This window comes from Primulina tabacum, chromosome 13 (assembly GCF_025594145.1).
Source record: "Primulina tabacum isolate GXHZ01 chromosome 13, ASM2559414v2, whole genome shotgun sequence".
NCBI classification, from domain to species: domain Eukaryota; kingdom Viridiplantae; phylum Streptophyta; class Magnoliopsida; order Lamiales; family Gesneriaceae; genus Primulina; species Primulina tabacum.
This window is the reverse complement of record NC_134562.1, coordinates 35,347,122-35,360,339: the sequence shown is the minus strand read 5'-3', so window position 1 is coordinate 35,360,339 and position 13,218 is coordinate 35,347,122. Positions and strand designations below refer to the sequence as shown.

Below are 13,218 nucleotides of genomic sequence, written 5' to 3'. Positions count from 1 at the left end.
ATTCATTTAAAAAATATAAAATAGTTAAATAATTTATATGTTGTTTTTTTGGAGTCATTTTGTTTTTTATTGTATGAAAGTGTTATTTTTTCTTATGTATTCATTCATTTCACATTTATTATACAATTTTAATTTTAAATAAATTACAATATAAAATAAAATAATTTTAAGCAATGAAAAAATAAAAATTATATTATTATTATATTTTATTTTAAGTAATACTCATTTAAGGGTGTAAATAAATTGAAACTGTATTTATTTAATATAAAATGATAGTAAATGTTGATGACTGGACACTGAGATCTACAATTAATGAATGTTAATATTGAAATGAAAGTGAGAGATCGAATATGTTAATATAATGTGTATGTATAATATATTGATATATCAGAAATGAACTACTTACGTGAAGGTGCCCGGGGATTTCAAGAGGAGGTTGTTAAAAAAAAAGACGAGAGGTTGCAACGAAATATGTTGAACGAGCATTTGGAGTGCTCCAAGCTCGATGTACAATTGTCATAAGTTTAGCTCATTATTGACACATGAAAAATTTACCGACATATTATGGTAGAATGCATTATTTTGCACAAGATGATTGTCGAAGATGATGAGGGTGACATGACAAATTAGTACAACGATGAAGGTGATGAACACGCACAACCCGTCCTCGGCTCAAACCGATGATTTCAAGATTTACTTCAGACAAATTCCGAACTACGTGACAGTCATGTACATCACCGACTTCGTGCCGACTTAGTTGAATATATTTGGTCACAATATAATAACTATCATTGAATTAATATTTTACATCTTCTCTTACATTTAAATTATATGTTGTTTCTTTAAATTTTATGCAAATGTAATTTATTTTTATATGTTGTAGTATTTCATTTGGAATTTATAATAAAATTTTAATTTTAAATAAACGACATTCATAAAATAATTTTATTTAAGAAATATATTTAAAAGTATTATGATTATTTATTAAATAATAATCATTAAATTATTTAAATAAATTTAAGATTGTATTTATTTAATTAAAAATAAGAATAAAGATGAATGAATAGACAATGAGATCCATAAATAATGAGTGTTGAAGCTAAAATAAATGTCATAGAATAGAGATGTTAATATAATATGTATGTGGCATGTGAACCCTACAATTTTTAATGAGATGGTTGGTATTATAACATGAACCAATGTGAATGCTTTTATTTAAATTTTATATAACTACTTCTGAAAGTGGAAAGTAACTTTGGGAAATAACAATTTCAAAAAATTTAGATAAACTAAATTTATCAAAATCCAAAATACAACTTTACTACAAGATATTAAATTTCAGTAGCAAGTAATATAACTTACATAAATGCAGAACCATACCTGTGTTCGACGGAGCATGAAGTGAAAATTTAAAAATGAGTTCTCTTGTTGCTATAAATAATGCTAAAATTCAGTTAACAAATAATAAATACAATAAATAATATATAAATAAACAAGAAACAATATATTACAAATTATATTTGAAATATTTACATAAATAATAATCGTCTAGCTAGTTTAGAGAAAAAATTATGTCAAATTTGTGTAATCCAGTTTTCGAATTATTTTTTTGTTAATCAACAACATAACTAGTTTATTTAGTATATTTTGTGACATTATTGATCGAAGATAAGTATTTATTAATTTCAACTTCGATAAGCTTATGTTATTAGGATGATTAACAAAATCTTATAGGCAATATAAGTATTTTAGAATAAATCATTCAGTTTTACCGAACATTGTAACATCTTAAAAAATTGTTGAAACTCAATACAATACTTCATCAAGCTAGTTAAAAATTAACTCGTTAACTCTTACAAACTCAACAAATACTTCAAAGTCTCTTGATATTGTTTAAATTGTTCAAACCAAACTTTAAAAAAAATGAAGTTTGATCAATTATAATCAAAAAATATTCAAATTACTCTTCTTTTTATTTAATTTCAGACAAAAAAAATTATTTCAATAAGTCATAACTCAAAATATATATATTCAAAAATCGAGCCCATCAACGATGCCCTCACAAGAAGTCTGGCCCTACATTAATGATGGAGACAATTACTTGTAACATACTCAAAAGTGTTGTCAACAAAATTATTAGCAATAAATGACAAATCATTTTCTTTATTATCCAACAATCAATCAGTCAAGATGATATTTTATACAGTAGCACGTGGCAGAATTAAATGAGGGACAATTGATCAAATATTAAATAAATCAGTCCCACATTTAAAATGTACTAGCCCATGTGCTTCTTTGTTCTCCATCGTGCTAAGTTCACCACACACAGTGCAGGTGCTGCAAGATTAGATACAAGATATAGCATATACTTGGGCCATCTTATTTATCCCTTCGGCCCAACTTAGAAACATCCAACTTCAAATTACAATAACGATAGTAGAAATGGCCCTCAGCCTAACCAACTGCAGAGCAAATATTTGTACGGGCACATAAAACAACATGATCAATGAAAGAGAAGAAAGTTGTCTTCAGCTAAACAGAGTAGCACTTGAACCTTACTCCTTTATCTCTATTCTCTTCAAAGAACGGAGAAGAGTGATGGCCAAAGACTTTTCTTAACATCTCAAACTTCAAACAAATGACTGCTTTAGGAAAACTTCAGTTGACAAGATTTCTATCACAATGAACAGACTATCTATGGTGAAGAAAAAGAGGTTTAGCTATGACCAAACTTGTCATTGTAAAAAGTGACCTTCAGAAAGATGATCAAGGCATTGTCACTTCAACAATTTATGTTTTTTTCTCTCCATGTCCTCTTCAAGCAAGCAACAAAGGATACCAAATAAAGTGTTACCATAGCGTAAGAAATACAGGGTCGGTTGCACTTATTTTTCGTTAAGGAATTTTTTCACCAAACCCAAGCTGACAATAGAACTATTGAATAATGCTAGTCAAAACATCTAGGGATTCAAGACAAAACTAAACATGATATTGATGTACCTTAGACATCACTTAAAAGTTCAAAGATGCAACATACTACCTACCATGTCTACACTACCCTTTATCACTAAACACCACCTCTCAATAAATCGAATGGAACAACTACGATCATCAGGCACAAAAGCTAAACATCTAAGAGAGTCAAATTCAACAGTAAGATATTATAACAAGGCAATGACAGAAAGAAGTAATAACGAGTAAACATTCTTATTTGAGAAAAGAAAATACAGGAGTGTCATAAAACACACTCACGCACACAAATTTCTGAATCTCTCTTTACATTTTTCCCCTACTAAACAAAACAAAACAAAACAAATCGCTGCAATATACCAAATCAAGAATATCATCAGCCGTCCAAGTTTTCCATCTGAATGCTGCTCGTAAGGGGCACATATTCCCCGAGATATCCACCAAGATGATCATACAAAGCACTCTTGTCTATACCTTGATGATGATAGCTCTTACAAACATAGTAAAACACACTCTGCACCATCAGACCTATCAAATTCACAATCACCAAAACTCCAACTAGGAATCCACCAACCATTATCCTGGCCAACACCCCATAATCTTCCCCACCATGCACCACGATCGACCCAAAAAGCACATTAATCACCCCACAAACCGCCAAGTACCCAAAAACGAGAACAAACCACATGCCAGTCATCCCTTTCAACAACTGATAACTTTTCTTCAAAGCCGCAAATCCATAAACAGGCTCAAGCACAGACACAACGCTGGCAAGATGCCACAATGCGCTTATATAAACGTGCACAACCAAAAACAACAAGAAAACAATCACCGTCGAGAATATAAACAAGAAAACGTTTTGAGTGTCCACGGCAATAACAAGCAGCACAAGAAATCCCAAGAAGATGATGTTATACACAATCATTGAGAAAGAAACCCCTAAGAAGGTAACAAAGAGGCGCTTGAAAACGCTAGGCATGGCAGCGATCGTGGAGGAAAAAGAGACGGGCTTGGAGGTGTAGAGGGATGCAACGGTGAAGACGACGGCGGCGGTCGAGAGAAGAGAAAAAGTGAATAGGAATATGAGGTAGAAGAACTGGAAAATGAAGAGTTTTGACCAGTCAGAGGAGAATCCAACAGGGTCCGATTCGAGCTGCGAGAGGATGGGGTGTATGAAGAGCGAGTGGGCTAAGATGGCGAACGACAAAGGGAAAATCAGGGTTAGGGTTATGAGATAGAACGTTTTGGGGGATTGTTTGGGAATGGATACGGATTCCTTGAGGATGTCCGGAATACTCAAGAACTGAAGCTCTTCTGAAGCTAGATCCATCGGCGGCGGACAACCGGAAGCCCTTTTCCTTAGAGATCCCTGAGAAATCGCCCAAAAATCAAACAAGAAAATCTGAGCAGCAGCAACAAAGAAATGGGGGTGGGCAATGTTGCGACGGCGTTGTTTTCAGGATGCACCGCCACTCGCCTAGCGAATGGCTGCGATTCTTGACGGTTGTATATAATCAGCTATAAATCCTTCATAAAAAATGATAAAAACTTTGATTAACACCAATTCATCAGAATTATCCGATGCCATCTGATTATCTAATATTTTTCCACCAATCATATCAGTAGAGTAGCAGTTGCATTATTTATCAAACCCATAAAAATAAATTGCACCAATTATTATTAAATTGAATCACCGGTTTTATTGCCGCCTCCAATATTCACCCTCAGTGACGTGTCGATGCAATTTAGAAGTGTAGCTGTGTGCTCTTTAAGCATCCTGTCCAATCTGTCAACTCCATATCTAACAAAGGTGTTCAAATTGCATGAGATCGGGGATGAAAATCATGTCATATTTGCCGTTGTAGCTTAATTAACACTTTCCAGTCCAAGTTATTGACACTAGAAAATGATTGCTTCACGGATGTAATCCGTAATATTGCTTCTGAAGTAAGAATCAAAACGACTATGAATCATCAGACGATAACAAGTGTTTAATTCATTTTATTTTTTGTTGTCAAGAGTTTTTCAAATTAGGTTTTAAGCTTAAAAGATAAACTAGTATATCGATGCACGCGTTAATTCATTTGATTTATATTTAAATGAGGATCAAAATACAATTATAAAAAATAATAAGCGATTACATTGTAATTTTGATATATAAATTAAAAATAAATTAAAAAATAAAAAATAAAAAATGACCTCAATAAAAATTGAATCTATAACCTAAATTCCTATAAATATCCCCACGTAGCACAAAGAAAGACACTCCAAAAGAGCATGCAACCCCTTCGGACCATCAGCTCCATCACCGCCCCGTTTTCGAGTGCTCCATCATGCTCACACAGCTTGAGCCACGGCGCAACGAGACACAGTACAAACCTTAATTCGGCTCGGCCGTTGTTCTCGTGGCTCTCAGTAGGGTTGGAAATCTAGTAAGTAATTCAAGGAAATTTTTAAGATGGAACCCTTATTATTTTTAAAATGGATTAAATTCAAAATACATAGATTTAAATTTACTATAATTCATATATTAATTTATAAATAATTGGTACTTTTACTATATCATAAAATAACAATAATAAACTATATATTATATTTATATAAATAAATAATGTCATTCATTAACAACGGCACCTGAAATGATTGGCTATATTGTTGGTCTGAATTGACGTCCAGCAATAGTGGGCCTCATGGCCCAATAATTGATGAATTGGTAGAAGATTTTGGGCCCGCCTAATCTTATCTCTACAGTCCGTTCTGTACATTCCACCGCTAAATGCAGCCCACCCCAACATTTTCCCTGCCACGGGAAATTCGTGGCTGCACTTAGGTGAGTGATATGATCCAACGGCTCCAAGTGATTTAGGATCCAAATTTATTTATAAACTAAATATTTTTAATTTCAGTTGTTATATTTAAAATTGAAAGATATAACTTTTAACGGTTATTTAAAATTTTAAAGTCAAATATATATTTTTCAAACTATTGCTCAATTCTCATATATATTTATACACGTAATTTTTAATAACAATTTTGGTATTTTGCTTGATAATATTAAGTTGAAATATTTTAAACACGGTTTTTTCAGAAAGAAATTTATAGTTGTATGTACTAAGTTTGTGAAAAATTTAAATCAATTCGGTTTTTTATTTTGCTCACGATGTTTTAAAACCAATATGTATTTTTAGGTTATTCTTGGTTTAATAAATCAATCACATCAAATGTTTGGTTCCAATTTATGTATTAATTATTTATCTCTCATCAATCAAATAATTTATACAAAACTACAATATTATAATTTATATATTTTTTATTTATATTTATTAATTATTGAAAAAGATAAAATTCTAATTTACCATCTTACCCAAAACTTAATCAAACAATTCAAACATATTATTATTTATTCAATATTATTATGTATTATACACAAATATTTTAATAATCACAACATTATTTGTCAACACAATCCTAGATTCTTATCTAGCCAATTAAATGCAACTTTAGGGTTACTTATTTTTCTATACACTAAAACTCACGTGAAACGATCTCACGGATCAATTTTGTGCGATGAATATTTTATTTAATATTTTTATGCCTAAAGTTTTTATTTTTTATTATAAATATTGACAGAGTTGACTCGTCTGACAAATAAAGATCCGTAAAATAGTCTCACAAGAGAGCTACTCAAGAACAAAAAAACTATTTTGAATATGAGCATAATTGACTCGTTTAACGAATAAAGATCAGTGAGGACTGTATTACATTCATTTTGTGTATATATGTTACACATTAGATGCATAACAAATAAATATTTTTAAAAATATAGATTCAGTGTATCGTATTATTATAAAAGTTTATACCATTATGTGTGTAAAAAAATGCTGATTTTAACATTTAATACGTATTATTATCACATTAGGACATTAGGAAATTTATTTAAAATTCAATACTAATTTTATCACAAAATCAGAGAGTAGGACAAAACAGATTTTTTTTTTTTGAAAAAAAACACATAAAGAGGCAAAACGACTATTACTCTGTATAATTTTTTAAAAATTTATTTAAGAAAATTCATACATAAGAATAATGAATATTTTTAATATTTCCATGAAAACAATATACATATATATATTTGGAAATAATACACACATATATAGATACACCGATCTGGGCCATACATGCCATGAAAATTGACAGTTTTGATATAGAAATAATATTTTTTCATTGGTCAGACGAGATCGAAGATGTATTTTACAAAATTGGTTCGTGAGATATTATCTTAAGAATTTTTGTATATCTATTAAAAGAGTTGTGTTAGTTGTATGTTTAGATTAACATATGAGATGACAAAATTTTTTTTTGCAAGGGTGATACGAAAAAAAAAGAACTATTTGGATTCAAATATATTTTGTGATTTAGGACAGAAAATATAAGCTTACATGTACAAACACCATTTTCCCTATTAAAATTTCCACAGCAATATTTATGTGATAAAATGAATAAATTAGATGCATAATTTGTATGTATCGTTGTGATTACAGTCCGAGAAGATAATGAAATGAAAGGACGATGACAGCAACAGCCCCCCATTGTGTCCCTCCCTTGAGAATTGCCTCAAGAAAAATTATTGCTACGAAGACCACAATCATTAACACTCGAATCATGCATGGAAAATATGATGAACTTACATCGCTTTATTTCCTTTCTCTTACAGTCAAATATCTCACATCATCTTTACTATTCCAATCACACTCTCTCTTAATTTTGTAAGGATCAAATCTTTCGCTGTGATACCATTTTCGTGCACAAATAAAATGCTTGAAAAGAGGGCGTGTTGTGTTAAAAGCTAGGAGGAACCGACAGTTCAGAAAATGAGTTTTTTATTGGGCACAAGTGCGGCTTTTGGATGGGAGAAAAATCACATGAGTCCCTAATCCCCTGTTATACTCACTAAAAATTTAGGGTTCGGTTCCGGCAGGTAACGCTAGTCCAAACGCATATCTCGAATTTATTCTAGGTCCGAAATCACGAAAGAGACCGTTAGAAAAATGATAAGAGAGTGTCTCAACTTAACCTCTCCAACGAACCTAGTCATGGGGTATCACCCCAGATACCTATAGGCTATAATTATATCAATGGAGTCCAAGAAAAAAGGTGGCATCTTTTCAGCCTAGACTTTAGTTACCAATGGAGGTTATTGTATACATGTCTTAGTTTTGAACTTTTTTTAAATGGAAAGAAAGAAGCGTGCGCCCATCATTTGATCTCTCCGTCAAATGATAATTGTGGGGAAAAGAAATATATATAATAATGTAAAGAGGTAGGTAGGTGTGAGTATTCGGTCTGTTCGGTTACCGATCGAACCGAACCGAACCGTACCGAAATATTTAGTCATAACCGAACCGAACCGAACCGAACCGAACCGTACCGAAATATTTAGTCATAACCGAACCGACCGAATTAATTTTCATAACCGATGAAAATCGAACCGAATTAAAATCGGTTAATTCGGTCGGTGATTAATTAACCGATTAGTTTTTTTAAAAAAATTGTGATTTAAATTTAATTATATATGTAATTTTTCTTGAACACTACAATATACACAAATGCATAAAAACATAGAATCAAACACATCACAAATGTATAAATTTTGTTTAAACACAATTAACACATATTATATCGATTTTAAAATTAAAAATTAAAATATATATAAAAATTGATAAATAATAAAAATTTATTAAATAATAATATGTATTATATTGTCGATTTCAAAATTTTGAAAACCGTAACCGAACCAAATTAATCGATATAACCAAATTTTTTTAATTTGAAAACCGAATTTCCGAAATAACCGAACCGAATTTTCGAATTGGCTCGATTCAATCGATTAATTCGATTTAATCGAAATCTTGCTCATCTCCTGTAGATAAGGAGGGCTGCTGAAAAGAGCAGTGGGAGAAAGGGTAATTTTATATATAATACACTAATAAAAATTAACAGCAACATGTTTTATCATATAATAAGTCTCTTTCTTGAATTATTAATCTCGTCAATTGCCATTGCATCCGATTGATCTCTGGCACTATCTGTCAATGGACTCAAATGATTGAAAATCATAGGCCACCAATATCAATACGTCACTGATTCTAGTTTACTAAAATACCGTATAAATATTTTCAAATATCAGCCTGCTTTTACAAATAGAGAAGCAATATTTCCCTGCCATCTCTTTCACCGCAGAACATTGAAAACGAACTCTCTGGCGGAGATATTAGCTTCCTCATGATTGCCTAGAAGGATGTCCGTATTAATTTTCTGATGAGTGCTCGCTCATTCATTCTTTTAATAAATTGATTATTTTTGGCGGATTGTGCTTGTGAAGAAAATCTATGTTAAGAGTTTCTGACAGGTTAGCGTTGATCCACTTTCAGTAATGACACGGCCTTTTTTATTGGTCGAATTTCAGTTCGAGTATCGATTAACTTCAGATATACGTGTGGCTTTCAGGAGTCTAATGATGTTTCTGTGAGCGCGAAAATCCTCATTCTATGGAATATTTTCTCCTGCTGTTTTAAAGTAGGTTCTGATTCTACAGTTCTCAACGGAAAAGTTGCCCTTTTTTTTTCGTAATTTCTTTTACTGTTTCAATCTTTGCTGTTATATTTATGTTCATTGGAATTATGGGGTTTGTGAAATAACAGTTGGTTCGTGGTTTCATGAACATACCCTTTGCTTATTAGCTTCCAGTTGTTATTTCAGTCACAAAAACGAGTTCTTTAAACTGGAAGAAGTGGGAAATTGTCTGTGTGTGACTCTTAAAGTGAATCTGCTAACCCTTTTCCCGGCTTTACCGATCATCAGTTACCTTGCAGGAGGTTCTATTTGATTTCTTGAAGTGACGGGGTTGTGTAGTTCCCTCTTGGAGGAAATGGGAAACACATTTAATTGTAGCACACCACCTTCATGAACTATCAAGATCTGGGCTTGGCCAAGGGTTTTGCTATTTCTAAATTCTTGTTTTTGAAATTCTGATCATCCTGTATTCCTGTTGTTTTTCTCATTTATGGTTGGCTTCTATACTTTCTGGCATTTTTTCTGATTGATTTTTTTTTTATTTTTATTTTTTGAAAAGTTTCTGATTGAGTTTTCTGTATACCGCCGATAGGAAAGCTGAGGCATGGATCGGGCTAGAATGGTTTTGAGAGCTCATCATTCTGGTTCTGCAAAATCTGAGGAATCAGCTTTCGATTTGGAAAGGAATTACTGCAACAATCTCAATCTTACTGAAGCGAGTCCAGCTCGGTCGCAAGCCTTTGCAACAGGTTGTCAGCTATCTGAGAACAATGCTGCTTACTTTTCATGGCCGGCTCCCAATAGGTTAACCGACGCTGCTGAAGTCAGATTGCTCTACTTTGGGAATCTTCAGAAGGGAGTTCTACCTGGTCGATGGCCAACTGGCTTGCGGGCTACCACCTTGCTTGAACTGATGACAATCAGGGCATTTCATAGCAAATTTTTACGGTGCTTTAGTCTTGGAACAGCAATTGGTTTTCGGATTAGAAGGGGTGCGCTGACTGATATACCGGCTATACTTGTCTTTGTTGCCAGAAAAGTTCACAGGCAGTGGCTCAGCCCTGCCCATTGTCTACCTGCTGCTCTCGAGGTTTTACATCAACTGCTTCTTATGTTGTCAATCTTTGGTATTTCTGGATATTACATTTTCGTGAATTCGTTTGGTTGAGCACCTTGTTTAAAAACATATCCTGTTTTCATCTGTAAAAATTGTATCCGGTGAATTGAATTTGCAGGGACCTGGAGGTGTTTGGTGTGATGTTGATGTTGTTGAATTCTCTTACTATGGAGCACCAGCAGCCCCTCCAAAGGAACAACTGTACACAGAACTTGTAGATGGCTTCGGTGGAAGTGATCCATGGATTGGATCTGGTTCCCAGGCAATGAATTTTACTATCTTATTATTCTTTGTTTCTCAGATTTATTGTCAAATCTCGCATATGCCGCTGGGTTCAAATATGGTACTTTTTTGGTTCAATATCATCACATATGTGAAATTCAAAATATGTTGTATCATATTGGGTGGGCAGTCCTCTTCCTCATTAGAATTCTTGGTTTTCTTTCTCCATCTTATTTCTAGTTCTTCACAATCTATCTTGTGTGCATTTTAGGTTGCAAGCCAAGAAACTTACGGAACATTAGGTGCTATTGTCAAAAGTCGGACAGGAAATAGGGAGGTTGGTTTTCTCACTAATCGGCATGTGGCTGTTGATCTTGATTACCCAAGCCAGAAAATGTTTCATCCATTGCCACCAAGTCTTGGTCCTGGGGTGTATTTAGGTGCTGTGGAAAGGGCTACGTCATTTGTATCTGATGATCTTTGGTACGGCACTTTTGCTGGAACAAATCTAGGTATACTTATCCCAGCCTAGGATTGTAATTTCCATTTACCAATGACCCGTAATAATACCAAAGGAGCTAGTTTCTTGTTTTTCTATACCATTCTTCTGAACGGACCTCTATTCAAATAATCATGGTATTGGGGATTTCTAATCATATTCTGATCCTTGTACATCCTGAACACAACCTTGTGACCCCGTGCAGAAACATTTGTTCGAGCAGATGGGGCTTTTATTCCTTTTGCCGAGGATTTTAACATGGCAAACATTACGACACTGGTTAAAGGTGCAGGTGAAATTGCTGATGTCCACATAATAGATTTGCAGTCCCCTATAGAGAGTGTAGTTGGGAGGCAGGTGGTGAAAGTTGGAAGAAGCTCTGGCTTGACAACTGGGACTATAGTGGCTTATGCTTTAGAATACAATGATGAAAAAGAAATGTGTTTTTTCACAGATTTTCTCATTGTAGGCGAGAATCAACAGTCTTTTGACCTTGAAGGCGACAGTGGAAGCCTTATCTTATTGATAGGTCAGAATGGGGAGAAACACCAGCCTGTAGGGATCATTTGGGGCGGGACAGCCAATAGAGGCCGGTTGAAATTGAAGGCTGGCCAACCTCCGGAGAATTGGACCAGTGGAGTTGATTTAGGACGTCTTCTTGATCTTCTTGAACTTGATCTGATCACAAGCCCAGAAGGGCTTCAAGGTTCGTGTTTTGAATTGAAGTAAAATTCAATCCACTGTCATCAAAATATCTTTTATTCTGTTTCTAAAATCTTCACTGTGCTTCTTTGATATTTTGCTCCTTTTTTTCCCTTTAAATAGCTGCATTACGGAAGCAGAGAAATGCTTCTGCAACAGGATTTCATTCTGCTCTCAGAGAATCTGCATCGCTCGAGTGGATTACTGCTACCTCAAAAGATAAATCAGAAGAGAACTTTGTTCCAAGTATTGTGCAACGAGCCTCTGCCAATGTCTGTTCTGGTCTGGAGTTGCTGCCACCTTGCAGCCATGATGAGTTTCGTATCGAGGGTGGTTGTGATGTAGTTCCTCCCAGTATAGAGCACCAGTTCATGCCGAGCTTTTCATGTAAATCTTTGGCATATCCAAATCTTGGAAGTGGAAACGTGGTTGGACTGGGGAACCTTTCTGTCTTGAAAAACAAGTCCGAAGGTAAAATTTCTGCTTCTCTGAAGTTAGATGAACCAGAACCAAAGCGAAGGAAGCAATCAAATTCTGTGGGTGGGCACTAAAATTTCAAGTTAAAAACGCTTCATTCCATCTTGATATTATCCAAGTCTTTCTTTATTTCATGACGTTTTTGGAACCATGCCTCATGTTGGAAATAATGTTATTCTTTTACCCATATTTTGTTTCAAGGTTGTTACCTTACCAAGTATTATTTCTAAAAAAGATGCGGTTTGTATGAATGACAATAATGAATTTTGAACATGTTATGCATTTGTTAATCGTTTTGGTCCATATAAATATTTATCTACAATCAGTTCTAATTTTTTTTCTCTGTTTTCAGCATAAAAAATAAGCTAATAATAAGGATTATTCTGTTAGTTTATACTTTATATGAGTATTGATTATTACAGATATAATTATTTTTTGAAAAATAATAATTATTACTAGGTGTTAGAATGCATATTTAGATGCTAAAATAGATAAATGGCTACACTTAATTATAACTAATAATTATCTTAAAACTCAATTTAAATAGATAAAAAAAAGCATAATTAATTCGTAGTAAAAAATTTGCACGATTAATTTTGACTTGGGTCTGATTTCTCCCTATACAGCGACTACAACAGAACGCACATTGTTTTTTCTC

General features: G+C 33.4%; 2 protein-coding genes and 1 long non-coding RNA gene across 6 annotated transcripts; 1 reads left to right on the top strand and 2 right to left on the bottom strand.

The window, feature by feature from the left end:
• Positions 1 to 3,175: 3,175 nt before the first annotated feature.
• On the bottom strand, positions 3,176 to 4,872 carry LOC142522910 (uncharacterized). The gene has a single exon (XM_075626490.1). It carries the CDS (start codon positions 4,298 to 4,300, stop codon positions 3,347 to 3,349), a length of 954 nt encoding a protein of 317 aa, XP_075482605.1. The 5' UTR covers positions 4,301 to 4,872; the 3' UTR covers positions 3,176 to 3,346.
• Positions 4,873 to 7,568: 2,696 nt separating this feature from the next.
• LOC142521715 (uncharacterized) lies at positions 7,569 to 8,160 on the bottom strand. The gene is made up of 2 exons (XR_012814369.1): positions 8,085 to 8,160; positions 7,569 to 7,916 (listed from the first exon to the last, which is right to left on the bottom strand). It is a non-coding gene; the product is annotated as an uncharacterized LOC142521715 (long non-coding RNA).
• Positions 8,161 to 9,101: 941 nt separating this feature from the next.
• Positions 9,102 to 12,833, top strand: LOC142521713 (protein NARROW LEAF 1-like). Of its 4 annotated transcripts, XM_075624860.1 has the most exons (7): positions 9,102 to 9,379; positions 9,478 to 9,546; positions 10,136 to 10,633; positions 10,779 to 10,922; positions 11,154 to 11,394; positions 11,587 to 12,087; positions 12,207 to 12,833. In XM_075624860.1, the coding sequence occupies exons 3-7, from the start codon at positions 10,148 to 10,150 to the stop codon at positions 12,632 to 12,634; spliced, it is 1,800 nt and encodes a 599-aa protein (XP_075480975.1). In that variant the 5' UTR covers positions 9,102 to 9,379; positions 9,478 to 9,546; positions 10,136 to 10,147; the 3' UTR covers positions 12,635 to 12,833. The 4 variants fall into 4 exon arrangements, with proteins under 4 accessions (XP_075480975.1, XP_075480974.1, XP_075480972.1 ...); XM_075624859.1 differs by having other exon boundaries at positions 9,102 to 9,495; XM_075624857.1 differs by lacking the exon at positions 9,478 to 9,546 and having other exon boundaries at positions 9,103 to 9,379; positions 9,843 to 10,633.
• The last annotated feature ends 385 nt before the right edge of the window (positions 12,834 to 13,218 follow it).

Excerpts from the sequence above, each read along its gene's own strand:
- LOC142521713 (XM_075624860.1), top strand. The coding sequence starts at position 10,148 with ATGGATCGGGCTAGAATGGTTTTGAGAGCTCATCATTCTGGTTCTGCA. Across the intron at positions 10,634-10,778 it reads GTCTACCTGCTGCTCTCGAG|GGACCTGGAGGTGTTTGGTG; the intron begins GTTTTACATCAA and ends TTGAATTTGCAG. Across the intron at positions 12,088-12,206 it reads AAGCCCAGAAGGGCTTCAAG|CTGCATTACGGAAGCAGAGA; the intron begins GTTCGTGTTTTG and ends CCCTTTAAATAG.
- LOC142522910 (XM_075626490.1), bottom strand. The coding sequence starts at position 4,300 with ATGGATCTAGCTTCAGAAGAGCTTCAGTTCTTGAGTATTCCGGACATC.